The sequence below is a fragment of the Choloepus didactylus genome, chromosome 22 (assembly GCF_015220235.1).
Source record: "Choloepus didactylus isolate mChoDid1 chromosome 22, mChoDid1.pri, whole genome shotgun sequence".
Taxonomy (NCBI): domain Eukaryota; kingdom Metazoa; phylum Chordata; class Mammalia; order Pilosa; family Megalonychidae; genus Choloepus; species Choloepus didactylus.
The window spans coordinates 36,553,107-36,567,542 of NC_051328.1; the positions used below are offsets into that span (position 1 = coordinate 36,553,107).

Here is a 14,436-nt window from a genome sequence, read left to right on the forward strand (position 1 = left end):
GCTGAAAAACAGGATAAGGGGTTATAAGTGAGGGTCAGTCACAAGGTTTTACAATCACAAGACAAAGGCTAGATAGTTATACGATCATTATCAGATATCAAGGCAGCTGGATTATAGTTCAGTAATTTCAGGTATTTCTCTCTGGTATTCTAATATACTAGAAAGTAAAGAGAAATATCTAGATAATGATTTGGTAATCATGATCATTTTTAAAATTCTAACTTCTCGGTTACAACTTTGGGGCAAGAATTAAAAGTGAAAAGGCAGAAAAGCAACTTGCGGCTTTCAGCAGGGGCTAATGGAAAGCTAATGCCTTTTTAAAAACACTGAAGATTTTCATGAAGGAGGCAGGATGGAGAAGGGGGAGCTGGGTGAAGGGTAGATCAGAACTTTCTTTGCTCTGAGTCTTTTTGGCAGATCTAAAATTATTTCAAAATAGAAAGTTTCTAAAACAGTAGGCATAGAGATTAGTGATCTGGAGTCTCCCTCCGCTGTGATGTTGGGTACTTTTCTAATGAGAAGCAGAGTCATAGCAAGTGTCCCACGAGGATTTGAACATGTGAATTCCAAGGACCACAGTCACCACGATTTGGAGCAAATTGAGCTCTCGAGAATTTTGCCTTTGCAAAGCGACTTTTTTCCATTCGTAGTTCCAAAGTATCCTTTTGGAAAGTTTGCTTTCTTGTTAGATAAATGCCTCCCCTCTGCACCCCCCAAATCAATCGTGACCCATTTCTAATGGAGCTCCAAGGCAGCGGCCGGCCTGTTTACTTGAGCCCCTCCGGGAGGAATGCGGCTGATTGGGCCCCCACCCCAACCCCGCCGCCTGCAGGGTGGGAGGAATGTATGGTGGCTCCTTCCTAATCTCAACCTCAAAGTTGAGTGTCCTCCTTGAGCAATTCCAGAGACACTTTCCCATGGCCCCTGGGAGCTCTGCGCTCTGTGGCTGGTTGTTTATAGGAAATGGGCCATTTGTCAACAAGCCAGCTGGGCCACGTGTTCACATTTCAAGGGAACAGAACTCGGAATTTCTGGCAAAGGGCCCGTGGGGCTTGGTCAGGGCCTTCTGGGTGGCGTCCCGCAGAAGTGGCCGGCAGAGGACAGGCTGGCCCAAGGGGAGACAGGATGGCCCTAAAACAGGTAGCACATTTGAGGCCCACCCCTGCATGGTCTCACTGGCCCCCAGGTAGGCCTTCTTGCCGCCAGGATTTTTTGGACAACCCAGAGTTATAGCAGCCAGGACTTTCCAAGGGCAAAAATTCCCAAACCTGTGAGGGAAGGGCTGGGGATCCCTAATATCCAGATGGGGAAATGGAGGTTGAACGAGACTGAGCGGCTACAGCGCCTGGATTCTGACTAAGCCCAGAGCTGAAGCCATGGACTCATCTCTTTTGCTTCTCAATATCCACATGGAGAGGTTACTCTCCTCGGGTGAGGACTTTGCCTGCCCTGCTCACGGTTACACCCCCACTTCCTGACCCATCGTAGATGCTTAATAAATACTTTACTGTGGCAGTGACTATATGATGGGGCCTTTCTCTGATGACTTTTTTTCCTAGACTGAAATGTCAGTATGTTTTGGGCCCTCCTTTTTTGCACACTGTAATCATACCAGCAGTGGAAGCACATATTATGCTACATCTAAGAATGTGTTCTTTAGGGAAAAAAATTAACATAATTTCATTTGCTAATTGGCAGCAAGATGAAACCAAATTAAAAAACCTCTCCGAGGTCTCCACTGCCTACCTAATGAGGTGTAAGAGCCTCAGGCACTCCTGCAGGACCCAGTATGGCACCTCCCACCCCCCAACCACTTCCCAAATCCCTACCTCCTGCTCCAGCCCATCCTTACTCTGTTCGGCTGGACATGCTCTGCATTTTCCCACCTCTGGGCTTGGCTTACAGAGTTCCTGGAAAGGTGAATTGAAACACTCTACCTTCACCCCTTGCTTCTCCCCAATCCATTGCAGTCAGATCCTACCCATCCTTGGAGGGCTATTTCACTTCCTCCATGAAGCCTCTCCTGATCCACTCCCAGCTGGGAAGGATCTCTCTCTCTCTCTCTCTCTCTCTCTCTCTCTCTCTCTCTCTCTCTCTCTCTCTCTCTCTCTCTCTCTCTCTTTCTCTCTCTCTCTCTCTCTCTCTCTCTCTCTCTCTCATTCTCTTTCTGTCTTCTTCTCCCTCTCTCTCCTCACCCCTGTATCTTTCAAAACTGTGAGATAACAAATTTGGGTTGTTTAATTCGCTAAGTTTGTGGTAATTTGTTACAGCAGCAAAAGGCAACCAATATAGGTCTGGAAGCATTTGGTATATTTTTGGTTGGTCTTGATGGACTGGTCAAGAAGCCCAGCCTCGCTTTCACGAGTGAGCCAGGCTCTCTCCAGTGTCCAGATGAGTCAGACATGGAGCACATGTGCAGACCAGCTCCTCCCCTCCCGCCCATGTGCACAGAATTGGGTGTTAGATCACCCCCAGTCACAGCAGATATCGATGAAATTGTCCACGTAAGATTCTGCAGGCAGGGCTCCCAGGACCGAACAGGGTCTGGGGAAACCCAGCCTCAGTCTGCGGCCTCCTGGGCCAGTCCTCCAAATCTGGCCTTTGCCTGGGGGGATACCCATGTGGCAGAACGGACCGTCAGCCCCTTTCGAATGGGTGATGCTGAGCAAGGCTGATGGACGTCCCTGGGCCTCAGTGCCCTCACATGTTAAATGGAGCTAATAATAGGAATACTAACCTTGGGTTGCGCCTTAAGTTAGACAATGCGTGGGAACGTGTGCTACAATTGCTAGCTGTGTCTGGCAGAAATATTAAAGGAGAATGTCCTGGTGAACGAACTGCCCTCACGTTCCCAGAAAGAACTAGAATGACTGAAATCGAGTTCAAAGCCCTACAAAGGTGTCCGCCTGAGACCTGCTGCCTGTTCTCTTCCAGGTAAAGTCGATTACCGAAGCAAATACCTGAGAAGTGATACCTACAATGCCAACATCGCAGCAAACAGGATCGTGGTGTCAGAGTTTGGAACAATGGCCTATCCGGACCCCTGCAAAAACATATTTTCTAAGTAACTGCCTGTTTTGAATCTGCTCATGGTTTTCGATATTGTTGATGGTCTAAACAACCATCATTGGCTCCTCTGACACCTTTCTTTAGGATGGGTGAAAAATGTCCAACCTGGCCTTTGGCCACAGATGCTACACCATTCTTGATCACTGGTAGCAAGGGAGGCAAAGAGCACTTGACAAATTATTTGATGTTCTCCCACATAGCTGGAGAGAGGACAATTTGGAATTATTTACCAAAATTACAAAGGCACGTTTCCTTTGGCCTAGAGATACGCTTATTCATATCTGAAATGACAAATGTACACAGTTATTCATGGTTGCATTATTTCTAATAACAAGAAATGGGAAACAACCCAAATGCCCATCAACAGAGGCTTGGTTAAATAAATAATAGTAAAACGATGCAAGAGAACATGACACAATAGTAAATCGGAATGAAGATGCTCTCTCTGTCCTGTATGGAAAGATTTCTAAAATATGTCAAATGGGGGGATAAAAGAAGCAGAAAGAGCAAATAATATGCTGTATTTTCTGCATAGAAGGAAGAAGAACTTAGATTGGTTTTTGTAAAGAAACTCTGGAAGGATCTATAAGGGAAGTGGGAAACAGGCAAATGGGGACAAGGATGGGGGAAATTTTTAGCTGTGTACCTTTTAAAGCGTCTAGGTTGTAATGTATATGGATGTATTACATATTCAAAAATTAAATTAAATTGCTGGCCAGGGGATCAGGCCTGCCCTCAGTATCTCCTTCCTGAAACTCTTAGACACAGATACGAGTTACAGAATGCCTTAGGGGTAGACTGACCCAGGGATGAAAGATTGCTTGTGCTTTTCCAAAACTGAGATAATCCTCCCAGTTCCAGTATCCAGAGCTAGGGCCGACACAGAGCCAGCACAAACTCAGATTTGCAGTTGGCGGGGAGCCGGGGAGGAGGGGGAACGAAAGGGAGGGAGAGAAAAAAATTTAAACCATAATCTGTCAGGCTTTCTTGCTGTTGCACCATTTGTCAGCAGGGGGCGCAGTAACCAATTCATGAAGCCAGGATCTGCCAACTTCACCACAGTCACCCCTTTGCTTTCTCCTTTTCCTGCTTTGAGTTTGCCTTCTGATCCAACTAACTATGAGTTCTTACCTCATGATTAATTTGTTGTCCAATTTTAAGAAACTAATTTCCTTGACAAATTTGAGGTAATCTGTGGACTCACATTCTTGTGAAAAGCTCGGGTTTGCTTTAGGGACCCTTTATGGGTAGGTAAATGATTTCCATAGAGACTCTTGAAATACTTCAGAACAACCCACCAGCTCCTGCTGGTTCTGGGTGTGGGAGACCTTTGGGCTTCTGGGAGCCGGGTGGGGGTGGGGGGTAGGGTGGTTTGGCTGGCTGCCATGTTGTTCCAGCTGACTCACTTCTTAGCTGACTCAACACGGTGCTATCATTGGGCAACTTGATAGCTGAGTTCTCGGGATTTCCTCAAATGACCCATTGGGACCCAGTCTTTTTTCACCCTTGGTTGAAGTAAAGTGCTTTAAGTGGTAGGAAACATAAAGGCATCTAGGGCAGAACTTTCCAGCTGGGTGAACACAGCCATTGTCTCTGTTGATTGGCTTTTCTCCCCAGAGCTTTCTCCTACCTGTCCCACACCATCCCAGACTTCACAGACAACTGCCTGATTAACATCATGAAGTGTGGGGAAGACTTCTATGCTACCACAGAGACCAATTACATCAGGAAAATCAACCCACAGACTCTGGAAACCCTGGAGAAGGTATCAGCAAACATACAATAAGCATCAGTTCCCAAGTCAAGAAAGGGGCCCTCCTCGGCCGCTGGGGCTCCCAGGAGGAGCCCCCTCCTCTAATTCCACTGGAGGCTGGGCTTCTCCTCACACAACACTTAGCCCTAGATTCTAAGCTCCTTTAGGGCAGGAGCTATGTTGTTTACATCTTAGTGTTCATCTTTGTAGGAGCTCTGTAGGGGTTTGAATGACTGATAGTACTGGATGCCCAGGGTTCTCAGCAGCCCTTCCTTTTATTGACCTGAAGAGGGAGGCATTAGGGAGAGAGCAAGGGCACAGAAAATAAATCCCCCAGCAGACACATTTCCTGGGAAAAAAGCAAGTCAACAGTTTTATGAAAATCAATTGACCCACTTTCAGTTTTCTCCAGCTGGCTGTTCAAAGCCCAGATGTCTTCACAATGCAGTTGAATGATCTGTTAAAGAGGGTGCTTTTCTTAGCTGTGAAATTATGGCCAGCTTCTTTTAAGCTGGGTGGCATGGTTCCAACCGATGTATGTTTTCCCCAAAGTTACAGACAATAGATACCGGGAGAGAATGGAGAATTACCTGAGTCTTGGCTGGAGCGTGTGCCGTTCGCGGGGAGGAAGGTGGACAGTTTGTCCTCGGCCACCCCATTGTTCTACGGTTGTGGCCTGTTGGGAGCGGAAGTCGTCATTCAGCTTGTTGGCTGAATTTCACTTTCACCAAATGTTTTTGTAACCCCTCCATTCCCAGAATAATCCTAGGAGAGACATCTGGAGATTTATGCCTCTGTGGAATTCAAAAGGGGAAGATTTAAGTGACTTAACCTGAAAGACATAGAACAGCAGCCAAGATCAGCTCCAAGGTTACCTCTCAGCTCGGGTCATTGCTTGGAGCTTGCTGTGGCGAGGCGGCCTGTCCCCAGTACTGAAAAAACCCTGGCAGGGCCAGGCAGCAGGACCAGAACAAATGCCCCCCAAAACACCACGGGCTCACTAACTCTCCTGCAATCTATTTGCTATAAGAGACTCCTTAACAAGGTTATATCAGACGCTGAGAGTGAGCGTCTTCTTTAAGGGTGAATTCTGTTTTATTTTCGGATCAGGAGACATGCAAAAATATCCAGTCTCTTTGAACCTAGAATAAGTCAGGTCTTCACAGAATTTCACCCTCCCTCCTTTTTAGAACTAGATGGCCGTCATATTTTGCAGGTGGATTATCGTAAATACGTGGCTGTAAATCTGGCAACATCACATCCTCATTATGATGCGGCTGGAAACCTTCTCAACATGGGCACATCCATTATGGACAAGGGGAAGACAAAATATGTGGTATTCAAGATCCCTGCTACAGTACCAGGTAGGAACTGACCCAATGTTTGTCACTCTGGAAACATAATGGAGCACAAATGGCCAATGGTGGCTCCATCTGAAGAGTTTGGGATTTTGTTAATGACACAAGTCTCAATTTGGTGCTTTCCCCCATGTTATTCAGCTGACCATAAAGGCAGTTTTCTTCTATAGGAGAAAAGAGGAGTTGCTGGGCTTCCTTTGGGGGCAGATGGAAGGAGAGAATCCCTTTCCTGATCTAATCTCCTTTTCTTTAGGCTACAATTTATTAATTCATTAATGTATCCATCCATCCATCCATCCATCCATTCATCCATCATCCTTCCATCCATCTGTCCATCCATTTATCCTATTCTTTGGGATTTAGTGCACTAATTCATTAATTTATCCATCCAGCATCCAGCCTCCATTCATTCATTTATTGTTTCAGTCTCCCGACAATCCTTTACGTGCCAGAGTCGTTCTGCACACGTTCTTCCCTCAAGCCCTGAAGACAGGCTCCCAGGGTAGTTTGGAGAGCTCCACCCTGCTGGGAACCTCTCCAGATCCCCACCCTGTTTTCCGGGCTTCCTGGACCTTCTCCATTTGGGGCCAGGATCCTGGAGCAAAGCCCAGGCCGATCATGATTGCACAGTCATGAGGGGAAGGAGGGCAAGGCTCTGAGCCCAGGTGTCTTTGGGACCCTCCTGGGAACCACACCCAGGAGACTTGGCCTCCAAAGACAGCCATGCAGGACTAGGAGACAGTACAAATCTGCACGTGGGCTTGGCCTGACCTGGCTTCAGAAAACTGAGTTCTATCTGTCATCCCTGCTGGTCCCCCACTCCCACCTCCAGCCCTGTAGAACTTCCTGAGCAAATTATCACGCTCTTTGGGGGATAAGAGCCCCCAAAGTCAGAAGGTATGAATCTCTGGCCTTCACTCAAATAATTCTTGTTAGATGGAACTCCCATTAATTAAGCCAATAAAGGGAGTATGGGGTTTAGCTCGGAATCCTAGAATGTCAGACCATGGGATCACCTGGGTATTTGAATTTTCCACCTCATCTTACGGAGGAAGACTGTGAGTCCCAGGGGGTCAGGTGACATGTCCATGGGCACACAGCTTTCAGGAGCCGCCAGCATCTTCCGAGCAGCTGCCCTCTGGACATCTGCTCCCTGCTGGTGGCCGCCCTGGGATCCCTGCCTGGGGCTCCCTCCTCCTGCGCTAGGATGCTTTTCATTTCGGTTTGCACTGGGCTTGATTTGTTGTGTAAGGAGAACTACCCCACAACCCCACAGCACCCTCCCGCCAGCCAGCTGTTTACCAGTGTACAGGAAAGGTGGGGACGCTTGCAGAAAACTCCTTCTAAACAAGCCCCAGGCCTGGGTGGGGAGGCCTTTTGGCTGCTGGATGAGTCATCCTTGCATAGGAATAAGCAAAAGGAGCATATATTAAGCACTCCCAGTGTTTTGAGCACGGACAAAGGTAGCTGAACTTCTACATTATTTCATTTTGTTCTCTGCCTTTGCTCTCTGGGTGTTATCATCCGCAGTCCAGAGGAGGACGCCAAGGCTAAGGGGGCTGTGTCTTCTTGGTCATAAAGGTAGACCGTTCCACCAAGCCTCAGTTTCAAATCTGTGAAATGGGGATCATAAAGCCTACCTTGATTGTCAAGATGTATGTAAAAGCACAATAGGTACTTATTCCCCATTTCCAGTCATTTTGGAATGGGCAATGCTAAGAGAAATTCATGGAATCCCCCCTGTGAGGGATCTGCTAAACGGTTCCCAGCAAAACGTCGGAGCTAAATCCTGGGAAGCCCACCTATCACCTGAGAGCTTGATAGACATGCAGAGTCTCAGGCCCCCGCCCAGCCTTCCGACCACACCCCACGTTTATCATGGTCCCCAGATGACTCATACACACATTGCAGGGGCCACCAAACGTCTTCTGTGAAGGGCCAGAAAGGAAGTATTTAAGGCTTTGCAGACCACATGGTCTCTCCAGCACTCGCTCAACTCTGCTCTTGTAGCTTGCAAACAGGCAGCCATGGACAGTGCCTAACCAGTGGGCATGGCTATGTTCCAAATAAAACTTAACTTACAAAAACAGGTGGAGGGCCAGATTTGGATCCTGGGCCATTGTTTGTAGACCCCTGGTCTAGAGGCCTGACTCAGATTGTAGAACCAGGTCCCTCTGTTGTGTGTGTGTGTGTGAGAGAGAGAGAGAGAGAGAGAGAAAGAGAAAGAGGGGGGGAGAGAAAGGAAGAGAGAGGGAGAGGATGGGGGAGTGCTGGGCAAAAGGTCTCTGAGCCTCTGTCCTCTGGATCAGCCACAGCAGCCCCTCGTGTCTGGTTTGCTTGTTGGCTTTTATTCAAAGGTTCTTCTTAGCTCCAGAGTCAGTTTGGGAGGCCCAGCTGCAGGTGAGCGCTGTCATCTTGGGGACCGCCAGGTCGCTGCACTGTTCCCGAGGATTTATTTTCTCTAGGGGCCAAGAAGGCAGGGATGAACCCCCTGAAGCACACGGAGGTGTTCTGCTCCATCCCCTCCCGCTCCCTCCTCTCGCCGAGCTACCACCACAGCTTCGGGGTCACCGAGAACTACATCATTTTCCTCGAGCAGCCTTTCAAGCTGGATATCCTCAAGATGGCAACTGCGTACATGCGGGGAGTCAGCTGGGCTTCCTGCCTGGCTTTCCACAGGGAGGAAAAGGTAAGGCCTGGCCAGGACACCTAGCCAGGTGGGGCTGGCTAGCCCTGCAGCTGGAGCTGGGTCCTGGGAAGGTGCCCTGGTGGGGACCCCCGAAGCAGAGGTGAGCATGCAGGAGGGCTTCCAAACCAACACCCGCAGAAGGGGAGGCATCCGCCAACCCTCCAGAGAGTTCCAGTGCTGGGATGGGCCTTCAGAGTTGTCCTGAGTTGGGGTAAAGTGGCTGGGCCCTAACATCGCCCAGGAAGCGGGTGTGGCCTCGGGCAAGGTGGCTCGCACCCAAGGCCCTTCCAGCATCCCTGCCACCACTGTGTAATGTCAGGCGGGAGGGGAGGGCCACAGATGAGACGCCGTCGTAGGAGAACGTCCCACCAGCGGGCACAGCGGAAACCTGCTGTTCAGTTCAGATACACCACGGAGCTCAAAGTTTTAACCTCATTTCATTTTGTTTTGTTTTATGTTTTGCTGTTGTTACTTTATGTTAAAAAAATAACAACATCAAGTGATTCTCAGTGTTATCTATTCAGTAATACACAAATCTAGAGGGCGGCTTATGAAAACCCCCTTCCTGCCCACCCCTCTCTCTGCTTTGGTGGGAGCCACCACGGCAGAGCCCTTCTGCCCCTTTTCTGTGTTTACGTACATTTTTTGGTCCATCTTTAAGAATTTGCCACCCTCTTTAAGCCCTCTCTTCTCTCTTCTCAGGGAGAAGAAGGAGGCCCTTGAGGGAACAAAGAGATTAGGTCAGAGCGCTCCTCTGCTCAGAACTTTCTAGAAATTTCCCATCTTCCTCAGAATAAAATCCAAAGGCTTCATCACAATTCATAAGACCCTGAATGTCCTCATTTCCCACCTCAGGCCTTTGCATTGCACATCCCCTCTGGGACGTTCTCCCGCCAGGTGTCTTCCTCTCTCGATTTCTGGGTTTCCCCTCCGCGTTCCCTGATCAGCCATCTCCACAGCAGAGCCCCTGGGCTTCTGCACCCCCAAACTGCTCTGTTCTCCTCATGGCCCTTCAATCTCTGTTGGCTGCACTAGAACATTAGCTCCATGAAAGCAGAGCCTTAGGTTTACTTTGGCTCTCCAGTTTCCAAAATAGTGTCTGGCGCATAGTAGGCCCTCAGTAAACAGTTGTGGGCTGAATATGTGGCAGGAGGCAGGATGCCGGCTGAAGGTGAGGCTGCCCGGTGGGGTCCCCCACCCCCGGTGGGGACGGCAGGGTGTTTAGGCCTGGAGCCTGCAGCCCTGGGGATTTCCTGGCCCCGTGGGAAGTCCCGCGGAGAGAAGAGTGAGAGCCCCTGAGGGCAGGGCAGAGAGCCCTGGGAAGGGCTTCCGAATGCCTTTGGAAGAGAACCAGGGATCGGGGTCATGGGGAAGAACACACTAAAATAATCACCCCTCTCTTGACCTCCCCTTGCAGACACTGCCCCCCGTCCCCCCTCCTGTACTGTGAAAGCCCGCCTCCTCTGTCTCCCCTCTTAAAATTCAAACTTTGATTCTGGGGAGAAAGAGGCAGGTGAGTCAGGGAGGAGGTGGCTGAGGACAGCCTGGAGTGGCTCCTCTCTGCTGGAAGGAGGATGGCTAGGCCGGGGCTGTCAAAAGAGAAAAACGGCCGCCACCCTCGTTTGGGTTAGGCCACAGGTGTGGCTCAGGGTCACCCAGAGAGGTGTCTGCAGAGCCCCAGGGAGCTGATGCTCCCAGGTGAGCTTGTTGGCGTAGAACGGGGGCCAGTCCACGTGCAGCCCTCCAGGGCAGCGGGGTTGGCACTGCTATGACAACCAAGTCTTAGCAACCTGGGGTAAGCCGGCTTTGTGGTAAAAGTCGGGAACCAGAAGAACAGAGGTGGTTTTTGGGATTTAAGCCCCCCCAGCCTTGGATGGAGCCCAGGGAGGCCCGGAGGGCCCAGGAGACTCTGTCCAGCGTGGGCAGTGTCAGGGGCCTGCTGGAATGGCACTGTAGTCAGAGGCTGGACAAGGGGACAACCTGTCCTGGAGGTGACTCCAAAGGCCGCAGTGGCAAAGTTTCCCTCCTCTTCATCTTAAAGATAAGGTCACGGAAATGCAGCAAGGAACAGATCCCGTTTTCAGGGCACTTAATGTGTCTGGTGTTTCTGAGGGTGGGACACACAGGCTCCGAGCAGAGAGGGGCCTCCAGGGTCACCCAGCTGGTGGAGGGCAGAGCCGGGCTTTCTGCCCATCTCCTGACTCCAGTTCCTAGATGCCGCAGGACTGTGCATTAGAAGGCGGGGGCAGCCGGACACGTATGTCCATCTTCTTCCAGACGTACATCCACATCGTGGACCGGAGGACCAGAAAGCCTGTCCCTGCCAGGTTCTACACCAACGCCATGGTCGTCTTTCACCACATCAACGCCTACGAAGAGGATGGCTGCATCCTGTTTGACGTCATCGCCTACGAAGACAGCAGCCTCTACGATCTCTTCTACCTGGCAAACCTGAACCAGGACTTCCAGGAGAACTCCAGGCTCACCTCCGTCCCCACCCTCAGGAGGTTCGCCGTGCCCCTCCAGGTGGACAAGGTAAGGGTTGAAAAGAAAGTCATCATAGTCGGTTAGACCTTAGCACATCTCTGGAGCAGTTATTTGGTTGACATTCAACTCCAAAAATGAATTGTCCTTAAAGGAAAACATAAAACATTTTTCATTATTTTTATAAAAGTGGTATGTATTCATGGTAGCAATTTGTAAAAATATAGGTAAAAAGAAAAATATAATCCCCATAAGCGCAATATTATCATGTGTGGGTATATTTGTGTTGTCTCCCAGTCTTTGTATGTTTGTGTGTATGTATGTATGTATATGCATGTCTGTTATATGTATATATGTATGCATGTATATGTATATCTCAATTAAAAAAATCATGCTACATGGCTTTTTAACAGCTTTATTGTGATATAATTCACATAACATGCAATTTGCCCATTTAAAGTATACAATTCACTGACTTTTGGCATATTCAGAGTTGTGCAACCGTCACCACAGTCAGCTTTAGGACATTTTCACTGCTCCCCAAAGAAACCCCACCCCCTCAGCCATCACCCCCACAGTCTCCCATCTCCTCCACCCCCAGCCCCTGGCCACCAGGAGTCTGCTTTCTGTTGCTGTGGATTTGCCTACCCTGGAGATGCCATATAAATGGAATCACACAGTCTGTGGCCACTGGTGTCTGGCTTCTTTCACTGAGCATGATGTTTTCCAGGTTCATCCACACTGTAGCATGTGTCAGAACTTCATTTCTTTTTATGACCAAATGTGTACAGCTCTTTCGTGTATTGCTTTTCTCACCTATTTGTGTATCTCAACACGCATCCATGACATTAAATATTCATCTCCAATGTCATTTTGAATATTTGTTCAGTAATCCGAGGCAGGGATATACCACAATTTGCTTACCTCACACCCAGCTCTCAAATCATCCTGTTCTTGCATTAAAAATGACCACCAGGCAAGACATCATCCTCAGCCAGGGACTGCTGCCAAGGCTCCGGGCTTGACTGACAGATGCTACAGAAGCTTCTGGCTCCAGAACCCACTGACTTCATGACTTAATTGACATAAACGAAACCAAATTAAAGGAAATTAAATTTTGAGGGCTTGAAGCGTACCAGGCACTTTGCTAAGCGTTTTCTTGACCTTATGATCACTTCATGATCAAAACAACCTTTGCGTGAGGTCCTCATGTTAGTCTCATTTTACAGGTGAAAAACCAGGGCTCAGAGAGGTTAAGGAACATGCCCAAGGCCACACAGCCCAGAGTGGCAGAGCCGGGATGGGAGCCTGCACCTGTCATGTTTGTTTGTGACCACTGAGTGGGGGATGACTGTTGTTCCCCCAGGCCCAAGTCCTGGAACAAACCCCCTTAGGTCATGCTGATTCCTCTCCGCCCCCCCCATGCCCCCAACCCCTGCAGGCCTGAAGGAAACTTCTCCCGTGCCCACTGCAGTGGGTTCTCCAATATGCGGTTCAGCTGTGCTCCCAGCCTGTGAACAGGGGAGCCGGGATTTGAACCCAGGTCTGCCTGACTCCAGAGTTGGGGTTCTTTCTGATTCCCCCCCCCAGTCATTGTGTGTTTCTGTCATAATTTTTTCCATATTTTATATCACCTCTATTAACATTCACAAATCATTTTTTGTGTGTGTAAAATCAACTCACTCTTTACTTAACTCATTTGAAAGGAAACATCTCATTATCCAACGAGAAGTCAGCCTTGCTCGCTGCAATTCGAAGACAGTGGTTAGGGATATTAGGGATAAAACAATGGAGATGAAGCAAAGGTCTGAGATGCTAGCCAGATGATATTTTAAAATATTGGGCATTGAAGACATAGTGGCACCTAACTGAGACGTTCTCCGGGGCACAGGAAGATTGGAAGAGAAAAAGGAATTAATTTTCTCCCCCATGTGATTCAGGGCCACGTCCCATAAAAATCACTGAGCCCCTGGACTCTGGGTCCCTTGCTCTAGGGAACACCTCCTGTTCCAGGGAGCAGGGGGGATCACAAGGCACTGGGGTGGCAAACCCCGAGGCCCAGACTCTCTGACCCCAGCCGAGGGCTGCTGTGCAGAGGGGAGCCGGCCACCTCCCGTGCCCACACACCTCGGGAGTTCAGAGCCTCTTTTCTATTTTTTGTTTATAATTCATTTTTATTGAGATATATTCACATACCATGCAGTCATACATTCAGTTGTTCACAGTACCATTATATAGTTGTGCATTCATCACCAAAATTAATTTTTGACATTTTCATTACCACACACACACAAATAATAAGAATAAAAATGAAAATGGAAAAGAACAATTAAAGTAAAAAAGAACACTGGGTGCCTTTTTTTTTTTTTCTCCCCCATTTTTCTACTCATCTATCCATACACTGGACAAAGGGGAGTGTGGTCCATATGGCTTTCCCAATCACATTGTCACCCCTCATAAGCTACATTTTTATACAATCATCTTCAACAATCAAGGGTTCTGGGTTGTAGTTTGATAGTTTCAGCTATTTACTGCTAGCTGTTCCAATTCATTAGAACCTAAAAAGGGTTATCTATATTGTGCATAAGAGTGCCCACCAGAGTGACCTCTCGGATCCTTTTGGAATCTCTCTGCCACTGAAACGTATTTCATTTCCTTTCACATCCCCCTTTTGGTCAAGAGGATGTTCTCCATCCCACATTACTAGGTCTAGATTCCTCCCCGGGAGTCATATTCCACGTTGCCAGGGAGATTCACTCCCCTGGGTGTCTGATCCCATGTAGGGGGGAGGGCAGTGATTTCACCTGCCAAGTTGGCTTAGCCAGAGAGAGAGGGCCACATCTGAGCAACAAAGAGGAGTTCAGAGCCTTTTATCCCGCTCTGCTCTCTTGAGAAATAATTTACTTCCTTGGAACCAAGCTAAGGAGTTTAGCAAGTATGTTTTAAAGGCTGCCTGTGAGCCACCTGCTGCTTTGAAACTAGCAGAGAAGACTGAGCTCTGGGAAGGGCAGCTCTGGCCACGCTTTTAAATTGCTCTTTATTGTCCCTTAAAAATGTCTTCTTCACTTCTGTTTCGAGTCACT

General features: G+C 48.6%; 1 protein-coding gene across 1 annotated transcript in view; it reads left to right on the forward strand.

Moving 5' to 3' along the window:
- BCO1 (beta-carotene oxygenase 1) overlaps positions 1–14,436 on the forward strand; it is a 37,273-nt gene that overhangs the window by 11,728 nt on the left and 11,109 nt on the right. Inside the window, exons 3-7 of the mRNA XM_037815905.1 lie at positions 2,935–3,064; positions 4,687–4,834; positions 6,039–6,186; positions 8,646–8,869; positions 11,147–11,404. Coding sequence (XP_037671833.1) covers positions 2,935–3,064; positions 4,687–4,834; positions 6,039–6,186; positions 8,646–8,869; positions 11,147–11,404 — 908 coding nt within the window. The remainder of the gene's footprint in view (positions 1–2,934; positions 3,065–4,686; positions 4,835–6,038; positions 6,187–8,645; positions 8,870–11,146; positions 11,405–14,436) is intronic.